This window comes from Polyodon spathula, chromosome 20 (assembly GCF_017654505.1).
Source record: "Polyodon spathula isolate WHYD16114869_AA chromosome 20, ASM1765450v1, whole genome shotgun sequence".
In the NCBI taxonomy this organism is placed as follows: Eukaryota; Metazoa; Chordata; class Actinopteri; order Acipenseriformes; family Polyodontidae; genus Polyodon; species Polyodon spathula.
Window position 1 is genome coordinate 5,065,226 of NC_054553.1, and position 16,596 is coordinate 5,081,821.

Genomic DNA, 16,596 nt, shown 5'->3' on the forward strand with positions numbered 1-16,596 from the left:
GCAAGTAATCACAAATGAAAATGAGATGCAGTACTTAACTGCAGACAGCTGCACACTGTCTCCACACCTTGTTTTCTTAGGTGAGTATATGCATCTTTGTAAACATGTCTTTATTTGATTTAAAATTTTTTCCTCAAGTTGAGGGTGGGAAATTTGGGCTGGTCTTAAATTTGAATGAATACGGTAATCTTATGATAAAGATTAAAAAGCTCTGGCAATAACAAATGCTAAACTATTGTAAAGCACTTTATTCATGTGACACACTGGGACTCTGCTCATAGATCCCAAAGTGACCGTCCTCACAAAGACAGAAACAGCTTCCAGTGGCTTCCAAAAACAATTGAAAAGATGGTTCTTGCAACGATCCATTTCAAGGATAGCTTGGTGTTTTCAAATTGAAATGCAAGAGAGGGTAGTTTCATGTGATGGCTTAGAGGATCCTTAACCTTCTTCACTAGACCCGCGTGGGCTTTAAAAAAAGCATACTCACTCAAAAGTGCATCCTTCAAAGTATTAATCCACTTTAAATAGCAACCCTTCTCTGGTTTCCAAATACTATTGCAGGTAATTGCCCCCTTGGGATCATAATTATTATAGATACTGCAGGTTAGATGAGTCATTCTTTTAAAACATTTTAGCTGTGAAAAATTGTGGACCAGTATTCATTTGAATTTACATATCAGCAACAGGGTTTGTCAATTTAATTAAAATATTTTATACAGAGTTCCAGAAGTGGCACCAGGACCCAATATTAACATTTACCATGGCTATACTATGCATTGGCTGTAGTTTACCATAGTGTTCACTATTGTTTACCATATTTCTCTTTTTCTGTACCATTCATAGGGTTACAACACTTTGCTATGCTTTTAAGAATCATAGTAATCTTTGGCTGATTTGACAAGGCTTCTCCATTTAGACGTTCAGTAGTGCATGACAAATGATTTAGTTTGACTAAATATGAGTGCCTGAGGCCATGACAGAAAGCTCCAAGAGGCTAATCAGGACTGGTTTTGGTTCGTCCTTCGATGAGAAGCTTCCAGGGTAGTATGATTAGATAATGCTGTCCCTTTGGTCCACAATTCAATCAGTGCCTCGGCAGAATGTAGGAGGCTCGGCCTACTGTTCCTTTGTTGTTGCCTCCTGCTTTGAGGGAAATCAGAAATGTATCTAGGAAAAGCAAATATTTTATCCTTGTTATCCTGGATCATTTCGATACAGGTCAATTCTCTCTGCCCTGGCCTACCCCTTAGTGTCTTTGTAAGTAGATCATTCAAAATGCAAGCTGAAGGGTCAAGTAAAAAAAATTTAAAAATTTAAAAAAGTAATCATTTTAATGAATCAGCAAGCAATTTTGGTTTCCAAGAAGCACAGTTCAGAGGAAAAGTTAATTAAGAAGGAATTCTAATTTACTGTAAGTGGAAGATTACAGGAGAGAGATTAAGATAAGTCTCTTACCTTAACGTACCACGGTAGAATCAATAAATAGATACTTTGCATACCTGTTTCCCCTGTTTTAACTTTGGGTTAAAACACCAGCTAGTTAATGGGCATCATAATTTAGATCATCTACCTCACTGAAATCGACCTGTAGACCCCTCCTTTAATAATATAGACTGTGACTTCTTTACATTGCATAAGAAAGAGTTCCTGCCAGTTTCAGAAAATTTTTGTAGATTTAACTGTTGCATGTGTTGTGAGATCCTGCACCACTCTTATATTGTTATACTGAAATGTGGTTGCTAGTGTTCGCAACGAAGATCCACTTTGCCATTAAATACCCTTCTTGTGGTGCTCTGACAAGCAGAGCTGTTACAGTGAAAGCTGGCGAAAGCAGATGTACATCAATAATATGACAGATTTATTTAAACAATTATTGTATTGAATGCAATCTTTGCAGTACTGTTTCAACGTAAAGCCACTGAACTAGATTAATTACAATTAGACAAAACAAGCAACTCTGCCTAAACACTGGCAATTGCTTTCCATTAGCAAATCAATCATTAGAAAGAATACACATTTTCAATATAGCCATTTCCAATATCCAGTGAATATAAAACGAATATGACCAAGCAATCAGTGTGCACGGTATTTTTTTTTTTATATAATGTTCATTTTTACAGTAATACAGTAGGATAAAGAATGTGATTTAAGCAATGCAGGGTATGTTTGAACCATTTTCAAAGCATGTCAGTTGTGTATGATTCCAGGGGTCAATGCTTCCACTGTTACTGCTATGCCCAGCAACACTTTCAAATGGTTCAGTGTTAGGGCCCCTGGGGATACCTACACTTATGGATCTGGCTTCATTTTAATTGGCAGCTATTGGCAGTAAAGCCTATTGGCTAAGGATAGATGGTCTCTTTTGGGCCTGTTTTTAGAAGCAGATTCCAATTTCCTTGCCTTCCTTTGATGTGTGGTCCCCACCCCCTCCCTGTTCATGCTTCCAGAATGGACCTGGGGAACAATCATGCTGAAGTTTTATAACCACGAAGACTGTCAATGCAGTGGGAACAAAGCACTTTTCTATGAGATCATTACAAAAAAAAAAAAACAGTTGGCAAATTAGTCAATACTGCTGCTGCAGCAATCCAGAAGGTTGCTCTACTCATGGGGGTGGACGGGGCTTGTGGGGATAACCAAGACTATGGAGTATGAGAGAAGTAACCCAGTATTTTGTTGCAATCTTCAGCTTTAACCCAATGTTTATCTAGCATCTACATCTTTAGACAATAATCTGAAGGAGAGCATGTCAGTACACAGCAATAGCTGTGCTCCTAAGCCCCAGGAGTTAAAGCATTATGGAAAAGTTGAGCAGATAAGTCAGAAGGGTATTCATATATTGTACTGGACTGTGCAAAAAGAACACACTGCATCTCCCTTTCCATGAGGTGAAAATGTTCTACCACTAATTAATAGCACATTTATCTAGAATTACTGGGATGTTGGAGGGTCTCTAGTCCAGTGACTTTATGAAAATAAACACATACAACAAAACCTTCTAACAGTCTTTAATTTCCTGCTTTTCCAAACACTTGTAAATCTGTCCATTTCTTTTCTATGGAAATGTAAGGAGACAGAAGGTGACTGGAGTGTTTGAAACCCACGTGTGTCCATGTACTGTGCATCGATTGAGAATGTTTGATTTATATATTAAAAGTTCAAATCATGGTTTGTGTTAGTGCTTTTTTTTTTAACCACTTTAACAGATGTGATAATAAGAATCCACTAATACTATTTACATTTTGCTGCTCGCCGTTAGTCCCTTCCATTGGGTCTTTCTGATTGTTCTTAGTTAAATGGTTTAATTCTCTTGTCACTTGTTCTAGGATAACTTATCTTGGTACCAGAAGACTACATGAACCTCAGCAGTGTCTAATGTTTTGATTTAGAACCCCCCTGCACTTCATTTCTCCTTGGGGTATTAAGACTTTTAAAGGTATGCATCAAGATTCATTCAAGCTTGTGATAATTCGGGGAATGCACCAAATGCGCCATTTAGTCCACCAACCCTGATGATGTGATATTTTTTTCTTCAGGTTCTCCTTGAAAATCCAATTTGTTTGGGTTAAAACAGTATTACGTTTGATGGTACTGATTACCTTTTATTGGATTTAGCCTCAACAAGCATGAATGTAATACAAAAATAAATAAAACGATGCATCTTTTCACATTTTGCAGTGGACTTGAAACTATATTGCACATTCTGTTTATTTTTTAACACAGTATGGTACTGCTTTTTTTAAGTACATGACACACACATATAATGCGCTATTTAGTTCACAAAGCAGCTTCATTTCCAATCTTTCAGTCTAGTCTTAAACAGCTAGTGCCGTACCAGAAAAGTATATGCACCTCCACCAATCACGATGACATTCATCCTTATTGCGTAATTTCTATCAGCAGCCCCTTCATTCTAAATTACATTCCAATAGTGTAGGAATGGGAGCTGAAGTAAATGGAATGAACAGCACTAGCACTAGCACTCTTGATTCCTTAAACGAACTACTGAGAAGCTGTCTTCTACTCTGTGCATGTGGTCAAGTTAAATTGGCAATTCATTAACAAATTTTGCCTAACAACATTCTCAGACTAACTCGACCGGCTACATAGATGGCTTGTTTGCTTGTTGGAGAGGAACTAGACACAAAGCAGGGATTTAATATAAACTAAAATATATACAATATTTACAAACCATACACGTATCTATACAAATGTACATGAGATGGGCATCTGCCCTGCAACAAAACAATTGCCCTGGTTGGTAGGGTGGTTCGTTGTTTGGGTGCACCCAATCTACACATCACACCTATAAATGACAGCGAGTGTCTTAATCGCTTTTGTTGTATTAAAAAAAATAAATAATTAAAAGCCAATCTTGTGCTACAACTGCTGATTGGTTAATTTCACCTTAAAATAAACAAATAAAGAGCACCCTTTGCAAAAATCTCATAGCTATTAAACTGGCAAATAATCCAAAATCGAATGTTTTCTGTGGTGATGTAATCTTAGCAAAGCTTTCTGTAATGACCATGTTCTCCATCTTCACCAACAGTTGTAATGTGAACACCCTGCTCAAAAATCCATATCATTTCAATGAAATCTTCTTTCTGGGATTCTGTCATTTCCATAATCTGATTTATTATTACAGTATGTGAATTGCTGTGCTTCATTTTAAACAAGATTATAATTTCCTTTTTGTGTCCATATTTCTCTCTTTGCTTATTGATTAATTGCTTCTCCGCTGGCTGAACGCTGACAGGACATCCCTTGCAAATGGGATGCAAGGTTCAGTGGCTCCTCCTTTTAAAAATGTTAAAATGGATAATCAAAAGAATAAATCAGGTAGATATTATAAAGACAGCTCACGTACGAAGCAGGCTATTTGCCTCACACTGTTAATGAGGTAGTGGGCCCTATTTACAAAGTTAAGTTAGACCTTGTTTCTGTAACAACACCTATCCATTAAAAAAAGGTATTTCAATTGCCAACACATCATTTTGCATTGGGGCACCAAGATTAAGGTTTATTTTAAGATAAAACATCCTTAAGAAAGAGCAGAGTTGTAACCAATTGTCCGATCTGCGCATCAGTAAGTAGTAAGAAGTTAACATACACTATTGTGCCATTATTTTCATATGATCTGTTGTTACAATTCCTTGCCTCAATACATAATAGTGTAATCTTATATGTATGCGATAAGGTGTCAACTTTGTCTTGTGTCGCACAATGTGTCGCACAAGTGTCTGTGTATTGGACATATACTGACACCCTGACGGGCTTTATTGCATACTTATAAGAGTATACTATAGTGCATCACTTTGGTAAATTAGCTGACTTGCCTTGGGCTGCAAAGCTATATTTGCAGAGCAGGAGGGTAGAAGTCTGGATATTTCATAGTACTTTCAGCATGGGAATGGGGACGGAGTTGGGGCACAACCAGACCACACCACCAGAGGCTGCAAAAACGAACCTGCCAGCCTGGATAAAATGATGAATGCTTTTGATTTGGTACCTGTCGTATGAATATGGATGAAGATGTCAGTATAGATCAGGCTCCATATTAATCATATTCTGAGACATGAACACAGTTATTACAGAACTGTACACACTGCAATTTCCAACCTGCTCAGGAACTGAATTATTCCCATCTGATCACAGTTTCAGGAACAGTAATTGGACCTCTGCTGCTGAGTCACGAGATCCTTTGACTGGGGCTTACCCCAAACCCAGCTGCTGCAGTCTTTCTGCTGACCCCAACCTCTGCCTTGGTCTGGCAATGGCAGAGAGCTTTTAGATGGCATTTCCAGCTCAGTGCTCTTCCTGCAGGGAGACTTGGTGTTGTACCATCTACTTCTGCTATAAACATGAAGGTAATTATTCATGTTTCATTTAAAGAAAGGCATTATCAACATTATAACTGGTACCCTTGACTTTGAGCTTTTGTTCTTCATTTGTTATGTTTTGTTTTTTACTATAAATGGGTTTAAATGTTTAAACTGCTGCTTAGTGTTTTCTTAAAAAAAAAAAAAAAAAACCACCCTTGAGGTAATTTTAATGTACTCATCACATGCCTTGTTCAATCTTGCTCAATCTTGCTCAGTTACTGCCCTGAAGGTAAAATATGAGGAGGATTTTATTAAACATGTAAAAATATCCATGATGCAGCTGCATTAATTAAATATTAAAGAACCAGTGAGCTCCATTACCCCAGCGAGCTGTTCTCCTGCAACATGAGGTTGAGACTTCTAGCCTACTGAAGTGTGGATCTGAACTTCACCTAGAGTTACAATGAAATTAGCAAAAAGCCTGTATCTACAGCACCAGCAGCTAGTAGCCTAAAAATAAAAATAGAAATCTATGAGAAAATTTGGATACACCCCAGGAATTCTACAGCGTCTGCCTTGTGTAAATACTGTATAATTATTTTACAGTAATATGTACATACCTTATTAGAAACAGGAGATTGATATGCTGCTGATGAATGTGCTCCTTTAATTTGACAGAATAGAACAATCATGCAAGAGTGATTGCAGCAAAATATTTGCATGTCTTCAGATTTCTGTTACCTTTGCTAATAGGGATGGGTTTCATCACAGTTCAGTTGATGGCCCCAAATAAAGTAACTGGGAATGAAGCAAAAACATCAAAAATGGGTCAGGAATTCATATGCCCTGCTCCATGGGCACATTATGCGCTGTATGGTATACTGGGGTCACGGATTCTTTCCCGTTGGTAAGATGAGATGAGGTTAAAAGCTCCAAAATCACAAACGCAAATGAGCTCTTTTGCATTGTGGTTAAGATGCTCGCTGGTATTGTGCAGGCTCTCCGGTTTGAGCCCAGCCTCCGCTCTGTTACAAACATACAGAACCATTTGCTCAACCGTGTAGGCCTGACAACCAGACAGACACTTTATAAATATGTAGCTGTAATACACCTATACAGCTAAATTACAGTGAGCTACAAAGCATAGCATAGTCAATCTTATGGAAAGGGGCTTATAAAAAAATAGTACAAAACATGCATGAAATAGGAAGGAAATGTACTACAGAATCTAACAGTATTTATCCTGTAGCTTATATATAGGAAAGCTGATTCCAGGTTTTTGCTGAATGTTCATTTAGGTAATAAGTGATGTCAATGCAAATACCCTATGAGAATGCCAACCATGACTGAAACAATATATATATATATAAACTGTGATTTAAGGACCTAGCCCAAGGGTAAGTGTGGAACAGTGTATTACGACACACTTCTGGTTTTATTTTATGAAAGGATGGTGAGAGCGTGGCAATGCATAGACAAGCACAGGATTATGCATTGGTTATGCTAAACTGTGAAAAGCATGGCTATTTTAAACTGTGAAATTAACATGTAAAGGTTGTATACTATGTGTAAGTGCAGCGATGACCACACAACGTTATTTATGATGAACTGGGGGATAGATGGATTTCCTCCACTGCTTCTCATTGTGAAAGTTATGTAAACACTGCTGGAAGTGTGCAGGTACAGTTCTCTCCATACAAAGCACCAGAAATGGAAATAAGCAAATCCTAAAAAGGGTATTAATATGCTGCTTCTGTCGGCTGAAAACAGAAACCCTAAATGTGGATAGGGTACATTATTGTGGGTACTCCTGTCCTTTTTTAAAATAAGTTTAGTTCTTTAAATGGTGTTAGTATGCCATAACAAAATCATTGCAAAGCATAGGCAACAATAGTAAAGCACTGAGCATGATTGGTAATACATAACAAAAACCATGAAAAACTATGATACACTATAATGAATACTGTGACACACTTTTATAAGTGTTACAGGTGAGATAAAGCCAGTATTTTAAGATCGCACCTCTGAACCTTTGTCCTGATTCAGTAGGAGGTCAAAACAATGATCCTCCAGGGTCTAGCTGACCTATATAGCTCACAATATCAATTAGTATTGATAGACATATATAGACCATTTAAATCACTGTCTTTTACAAATAGCCTGCACTCAATTTTCCAGAGGATGGGACAGGACTGCTGCATGAAATTAATGAAGGAATGTACAACTTTCTATAAATGTCAGTTGAGCACAGGCATGTGTCCCCTGTGTATTAACTAACACAAACTTGTAATGCAGCTCATATATAGAGCTGAACTTTTGCTATATGATAACCAAACCTTGTATCATATTTTAAGATGTCAAGGCTGCATATTCATTTTAATTTGCTACACTTCGTAGATATCAAGGTCACCAGAATTTTGACACAGGCTCTTTTTTTGATGTGTATTATATTTACGTGGCAAAATGTAAGCTTCTTTAATTTCATGGTGTCATACATCACTGCCTTTGGCTCCGGGCTGATTCTGCATTATGTGATGTGCAGATTTCTAAAACTACTTCAACCTGGTGGGTCATGCACGGTCTAATATATGAGCTTGTCTTTTTATGCAGTGTGGAGCAAAAGTTTTTTCAAATGTATTGACTGTCTCAGTGTGTCTTTGTAATTAGGCACAGTGTTGAACTCAGCTTTCCAGTCTGTCAGGTTACTGCTTAAGGTACAACAGGGCAGAGAAAATATGTCTAAACAGTGCAATACTACGCACTCTCCAGTTGGTTGTGTGCAGATATCAGAACATAATGAACACAAATAAGTAAAAAAATATATATATTCATATTTATTTTGGAGATGTACGCTTTTTATTTGGATTTCTGACTGCCAATAGAGTTATCTATGTGTCTTATTTCGGAGGTTCTGTTTTTTCCTTATTGATTTATTTTGAATAAAACAGAAAGGTAATTTCCAAGCAGCAGAGATGCTCAAAATGATGGCATACCTCCTAGGAGGTCCTTCACAGATCAATACTGCTTAGTTTCCATCTGACAAATTGTATGGGGAATCCCAGGCTATTTCGACAATATCTGTGTCTCTATTCCCATTACAATCACATGGACTAGAGTAAAGGGACTAGCCCTCCTCGTTAGGTGGGGAAACTTATTGTACAGTTAGTGCATTTCACATTTCTAGAGAGGAATACATATTTGTAATAATATCTGGTAGAAAACTAGGAATAAACTATTAAAATAATTGATCTGCTCTTGCCTGCATATAAGCTGTATCTTCATACTATACAATAGCTCAAGTTACCACGCTAAATGTGTTCACTATAGGCTTTATATTCAGGCCTCTAATACAGGTTTAACTGGCTCTGTCAGGTGCTGGAAAGGGTTTACAATGTCCTGATGTTCTAGTAGCCTTGTAAGAAAAGAGAATATGTCACACACCAAGCCCCAGTTTCAAAACCAGAGGTTGCTTTATTGCAATCAGACGAGAGCGCGGTTACAGCGCTGGAGAGAACTTCAAAATGCTCTAACTCAGCACAGTTCACACAACTTTTTTATACATGCATGCAAAACAGCTTCAGCATATGCCTCACAAACTGTTTGTGCTTTTTGTCACATCAGCCTTCACAAACTGTTCGTTCTCAGTACTTTCCCGTTATATACTAATCCCCCCCCCCACCCCTCTTGCAGCTTGTTCTCTCTTGAGACATCTATCAACTCCGGGCAAGTTCTGCTTATGGTATTTTCTCAATCTAACATGCATACTGTAATTATATTTTATTACTAATTATACATTGTTAACTCAAACCATCATTAGTAATAAAAGTAATGAAAGAAAGAAATACACTTCTCAAATTCTCACATACACTACTGTAAGCCGTTTCTAATTGCACTGATCAGCCCAGAGCTTCATTGACAAAATAAGCTACTTCTGAAGCAATCATGAGAGAATGCTGGACATAGAATCCATAGCACTCCTATTTAGATCAATCAGTCCTGGTTATCATATAGATATGTTGTCTTAACATGTCTCTTCCATAGCCTCAGTGTCCCATAATTATCCTTTTCTAAACTAATGTATCTTCAACATAGATTTGAAGGCTGTAAGTGTGTTAGGTTGCAATTTTGTATGTTTATAAGCCACACAGGGTCAATATCTCCTCCCCCATATCACAGGTTCATTCCTTGATTGGTTTGTTTTACTGCAAGCCACATTGCCACATCTATATTTTTTATTACATGTGTGAGGTGACGGTCTTTCTCTTGTGTGTTATCTCTGGTCCAGGAGGCACAAATGTCACTGAGCCAATACATATAGTAATATGTGTGTGTGTGTGTGTGTGTGTGTGTGTGTGTGTGTGTGTGTGTGTGTGTGTGTGTGTGTGTGCATATTTGATCAAAACAGGACTGGAACATCAGCCTTCAGAGATGAAAGGCTGCAATAGTGCAATAACCAGCTGGCCCTCTGAAGGGCATACATTGCATCTTAGGTTCAGGTCCCAGGGAAGGAAAACTTGATGTGTGAAGGCATGACAGACTGCCTATGTATAATATTACCATGCCTCTCAGTTTATCCGTGCTCAGAGAGCAGACAGGTGTTGCAGTGTCAAGCAGACAGCTCTCTTTGCACTGCTGCTATGCTACAAGCTTCTGTTCGATTGCCATTGAATTGCCATCAGAGTTACTGATAAGCTCAGGAAAACAGAAGTCATTTTTCTGGATGAAACTTCAGGAACTCTGGGGGAAATCAAAATGGTCTTCCCTTAACCCCTGCCCCCTGTGTCACACCACTCTCTCCGCAGCATCACTTGATCATTCTTGGTTATCCCGTTGAGCCTGATCTGATGGTTTTATTCTGTTGATTGATTAGCTCTGATTCTGCTGTGGTTTAGCGCTGGTGATGCACGTTATCGTCATCTACAAGGAGATACTGACTGACTGCGCCCACCTCGCTGCATCTCATCCACAAAGGAGCTCGAAATGATGTGGTTTCTTTTGGTTCAGTACAACTCATGCCTTATTTAAAGCAATTGTGAACTGAACTGATATGGAACAAGACATTTTGTGCAATTCATAAGCCTTTCTGTCATGCACTTGCCTTTGGGCAAGTCTTAAAATACAAATGCCTTATTCAACAAGATATAAATATATACGTGTACATGCATAAATCCATTAACATCGTTGCCATGACTAATTCAAAACAACTGTCACTGAAAACAGACACAAAGGCTATCTACAGTGCATAGACTTTAGATCATTTAATCACTTTTTTTCACATCTAGAATTTATTAGACTTTTGTCTGATCAAGCTGAGTCAAGTATAATGGGAATACAAAAATATCTGTTTAATAAGATTTCTGTATTTGTAACAGCTACCTCAACTGCACATTATATAACTTCATAGTGGCTTAACTGTCTATGTCTGCTTTCTTACTGTATATATCTATAGCAGTTCAAGCTGACCGTATGCTGATCACAATATAGCTTCTAATTAACCATTACTTGCATGTGGAGTGTCTTTATTAGAAGGTTTGTATACTGTCTAGCTTGTTTACATCTTCCAAATGTATATTTTATTCACCACCCAGCCCCACCTTGCTTGTCACCGTGTTCCTCTTTGAACCAAAAAGACTTGCAGCAGCAGGCGGTTATAACTCTTCACACTCTTTTTTTTGTATTTAAAAGGGGGATTAGCTCATAAAGGTTTATTTTTGTATACTTGTAAAATAAATAAATACAAGGAAACAAACAAGTACTTTTTAACATAGACGTATAAGCTGATAACCTGTATAGGGCACTGCACTTTTAAACTAGACTGTTGAACACTGTCTCCCTCTCCTTGCAAACTGCAGCAGCACATGTCAAAACAACTCTGGACATGGTAACAATTTGCAATATCCTGCCAGCAAATATCCAGTCTGGTCATATTTATGTACATCAAGCACCTGCCTTATGAACTTGAATCCGATCCCAGTCCTTTGCACACACGCTGCATGAGTGCCTTGATTCTCTGCAACTCATTAGGATCATCTTGGGAATTTAGCTTTACCCAATTGCTTTTCCAGTGTGCATTTAAGGCATGCAAAATGCTGTCTGTAAGATCTCATAATTTCATTTCCCTGATGGCTTTGCAGACCAAAGATTTCCAGGAAGATGTTCTCCCTTTTCCCTACTGAATATACAGGCAAGGAGATCTTGGTACACTTTTCATTCTGCAAGCTCGAAACTTGAATTTCCCAGAGGGGAACCTGTCAGCTTTTAAACTAGCCAGGTTTGGATCGCTTGATATGGCTGATTTAATGCACAGATAATGCAGACATTAATTTTAAACTGTTTGCACCCATGTTCAGGCATAAAAGAAAGGAGAATGTTTGATGCACCATCTGCTGTGCAACTTTTTAAAATTTATTTTTTCATTTGTGTGCCTGAGCTGTTGAGCTTCTCTTCAAAACAATCAGGCAACTCTTGTCACTCAAGCAAGACTGAACGGAAACCACGGGGTTGATTGTATTGTGTCACTCTGACACTGGCTGAGACCCGTCTTCTCTTGCCTCTGTACCTTACATTTATCGAGATATTAATTAACCTCTCAACACTTGAGCCAAGAAAACTCTCTCGATCTGAATTTGAATGGTGCATTCAATAAAAGAAAAAATATTACCACCAAGAAATAATGGTATTTTTCACATCTTTGTTACTTGTAGTCATTTCATGTGTCTCTCTGTGTTGTACTGCACAGTCTATTGTTATCAGTGCCTTTGTCTGGGCATGCAGAATTCAGCGTTGATTGATTTGAAGAAACACTAAACAATAGCATACTCATGCAATTACAGCAGGTCTCAACCAGCTGAAGTGCATTGGCAGGGTTCTATACATTGGTAGTTGGAAAACAAGACACAATTTATCTGAAAAGCATGATTTTGCAATAAATATATAAATCAGCCTTCCTGACTACTTTTTCACTGCACTTTCTATTATCAAAACAAAGTTTACAAAGTCACATGCAGTTGTGGGTGTTTATATAATACATTGTACCTGGAGGAATTAATAGTGTTAATAGTATTAATAATTGTAATTTGTAGTAGCAAAGAAATCATACAAATGCACACCGTTTACCCTGGAAATGTGAAAAGCATCTGTCTTACCTGATAAAGCTGTCTTGAAAAAAGCAAAAAGACAAGACACACAAAATCCTCAAGACTTGTGATAGCATTCTCTGGCTCTCCTGTCTCCCCCTCCGCAAACACACAGACACTCTGCTTTGTGAAATAATGTGCAGAACAAATAATTTGAGGCAACACCAAATCCACCAAGCAGCTTGCAAAAACTAGGAAAAAAGCATCTTCTGGCTGGGAGCAGGTCAATCCTTGTGGAAAGATATTTTTTCCCTCCACTTGATCTTCACAGGTATAAAATCCAGGGTAATGTGTCTCTCACTTGTGGGATTCTGTGTGTGTGTGTGTGTGTGTGTGTGTGTGTGTGTGTGTGTGTGTGTGTGTGTGTGTGTTTAAAAGTGAGCTCCACCGCCAGCTGCTTGCTCCAGGAATTCTTACGGAAGGGGATTTAAAGGGACAGCTACAGTAGGGTAGCAGTAGACTTTCAATTACAGACTGTGTAAGACAGAAGCAATATTGGTGACAGGGTGGGGGGGAAGTGGTGCTGTTAGGTCCAGGGCTATAGTAGGTTAACCCTTGCAATGCTAGGATAGACATAGAATGAATTATTGGATACAATTATTGAATTTATTGATTTTTTTTTTTTTTTCGTTATTAGGGTGAATGCAATTCTGGTGTCATTTAAGGCATTAACAATTACTAGATAAATGGTACAATAAGGGTTAATGATTTTGATCAGGGGTAAGAAAAATAAGTTTTTAAATTAAGTTCTCTCAAATAATTATCACCTCAGGTGTTACAGTTTGAACATTGTTATAGTTTTCAATTGGGAGTATATTATTAGTTATTATTTTATTTTCATAAAAAAGACACACATTATCATACATTATGTCAGGCTTTCTCTTTTTAATTGTTTGCATTTAAATCATTATTAACATTTAGAAATTATTCTCTTTTAAAAAAGGTAATTTATTGCAGGTTTTGAAAAAAAAAAAAAATCTTTCTAGAAGCATTGGAATGAAAGACCCAGGCATTTTCACAGAAGAACATCAATAAAAAGGCAAGAGATTTGTATGGTGAAGTTATGTAAACTCTAGAAGAAGTAATATATAAAGAGGGAAATCACTCACATGATTTCACAATCAAATTGCCATGGTAGTGTCGATTCATCTTCCGTGTGGGCTCAATGCTCTTACAGGACCGTTTGCCAGAGTGATAACCATGTAACGCTCTTTTTTTCAAAAAAGAAAATCGTTAAACAAGATTAAACTGTAACATTGATTTGTTTGATCTCATTATTAGTATCATCCTCTGCCCCTCCTGCACCAAAGGCATTGCATTAAAAAGACATTAGATCACATTTTAGGAATTACATAATAACAAAGCACGATATCTCTTAATGCAAGCATTTACGTTTGCGCTTTTCTGTTGGATTTTATGAAATAATAATTCTGTCTATACACATTTTTCAAACATATTAAGAATGCATGTAACTCACATGTTTGCATGTTATGCATGGGCATTCTGCATGCATTTAAAGCAGGAATGTGCTAGAAAACTATATGTATAACTAAATATCACAAATCCTAACTACACACTTTAACATGTTAACAAATACCTAACACATGGACCACAATTGCATGGAGTTTATGGATGAGCTAGCCTAGAACTGTGCAGGCAGGGCCCTCTTTGAACAAGCCTTTGGTAGGGGTCTACAGCAGGGGCCTCCAATGTGTCACTGTTGGTTTGTGTTTGTTAAAGTTCTGCACACAATTATTTATAAGATCATTCTGAACACCTCCTCATATTCAAATCAAGTTTAGTTTTGATGACATTTTTTAAGCAACATTTTTACTATAATCTATGATATTACAAAAAAAAGGGGTCAGCATTGGGACATTTCAATAATGTGTCTAACCCACTATATACAACTCCCTTTGCTTATCTTATTATGGGCTTGTCTAATGTCTAGACTTTGTCTCCTCCTCCTCCTACCCCTTTGCAGTTGTAATCTTCTTTGCCTGTCTTATGAGCATTGCTGGAGAATGCATCTAAATGATGGGGCACTTGATTCACTGTAAGTCTTTGAAATATTAATACACAGATTTAGGTCAGAGAGTAGAAGGGTATGGAATGGGTTAGGTAGCCATATTGTCAAATAATTTGGATCCTCTCATGGGCCAGTTTTGAGATTAACAACCTAATGGGACATGCACTGATGGGCCGAATGTTCTCCTCTCGTTTGCATTTTTCTTAACGGGAGTTGCCGTACATTTATCCAATCACAATGAAAATCAACACATGGTTTATTCATACTGCCAAATCAAATCAAACTCATTGTTATCTAAACAGCAGCTGGCTGATCAATTATAAAGGACCCTGTATGCAGATGAGCTCTTTCAATATCTTTGTACGATTAAGGACAATGCATAAAAAATTGCAAATTGTGAAGACAATAGGAAATACTTAATAAAGTAACCCAGCATATGCCCATGTATACATTTATATTTATTGGCAGGCCTAGTGTACAGTAGGGGTGTCTTATTTTTTTAAAGAAACACTATAACATTTCAACAGGAATGTGAATGAGTATGCATTTATCAAATGCCTTTCTGTGCCCTCCATCTATTGGTGAAACTATGAATCAGTATATGAGTATACATAGGGTTCTGTTCTGTACCAAACCCGGTTTGTGATCTTAAACAATGTATGCAATGCAGGACATGTGGTGCACCTACGAAACTAATTTTCATGAATCACCAGGCTGAGTTCAAAGGTTTAAATGATGGGGGAGCTGGATATGGTCCAGTTCAGACACCTCTGTATCAAGGAAGCTTGTAGCTGGAGGTGACTTCCTTTAGAATATAAACAAATATATATATATATATATGTTTAATACACAATTTTCAAACAAATGCAAAGTTTCCCTTATGATAGTTAGCTGTGGATCTTAATAACATAGCAAAGGCCACAGACAAGTATGGTAAAGCATTATAAAGCACAAAAATAATCATGGGAGAAGCATTCAATCACATGACTCCTATGAAACTTTGTAGTGTGAATGTCTAAGCCCATCATGGGCCCCAGTTTCCACCACATTCTCAAAACACTGGAATGGAGGGAACCATTTCCAAGCAAGGATAGAGGTTTTTAAACAACCACCAAAAACGTAAACTGTTTACGATATTTTCATATCCTCTGTCGCTGTAAGCAACCAGCAATCACTGTGTCTCCTGTGAGTCACATGATTAAGTGATTCTCCCATGATTCTAAGCAAACAGAAGTCCACGCCTTAAGAAATACACTTATAGTACATCACTTCAAAGTGCAGTTGTTTCTTAAACCACTGACATTAACAAAAAAGATTACAGAAAAACACAAGTATTCATTTTAGGATGCAGTGTTTGATTCAATGCAGTTCCATTTTAACAGTAAGTCTGTGGTATGGGCGTAAATCACCCAGGCAAAATATAAAACCATAAAAAAACCCACAAAGTTTAATTCTAAAATACCATCCTTTGAGGACAAGCCCATCAATTGTATTCCCAGCAATCACGGTTTTCTCCACAAAAGAGCTGGGATAAATGAAACCTATAAAGTGTGTGTCTGTTCATATTTAAACACCTCATACATAAACATGACATTTACCCCAA

The 16,596-nt window shown here is 37.5% G+C and overlaps 1 protein-coding gene across 4 annotated transcripts in view; it reads right to left on the reverse strand.

The window, feature by feature from the left end:
- LOC121295338 (glycine receptor subunit alpha-4-like) overlaps nt 1-13,285 on the reverse strand; it is a 28,239-nt gene extending 14,954 nt beyond the window's left edge. For all 4 annotated transcript variants that reach the window (XM_041219835.1, XM_041219834.1, XM_041219833.1 and 1 more), the window contains exon 1: nt 12,974-13,285. In XM_041219835.1, coding sequence (XP_041075769.1) covers nt 12,974-13,041 — 68 coding nt within the window. In that variant the 5' untranslated portion in view covers nt 13,042-13,285. The remainder of the gene's footprint in view (nt 1-12,973) is intronic.
- Between the last annotated feature and the right edge of the window lie 3,311 nt (nt 13,286-16,596).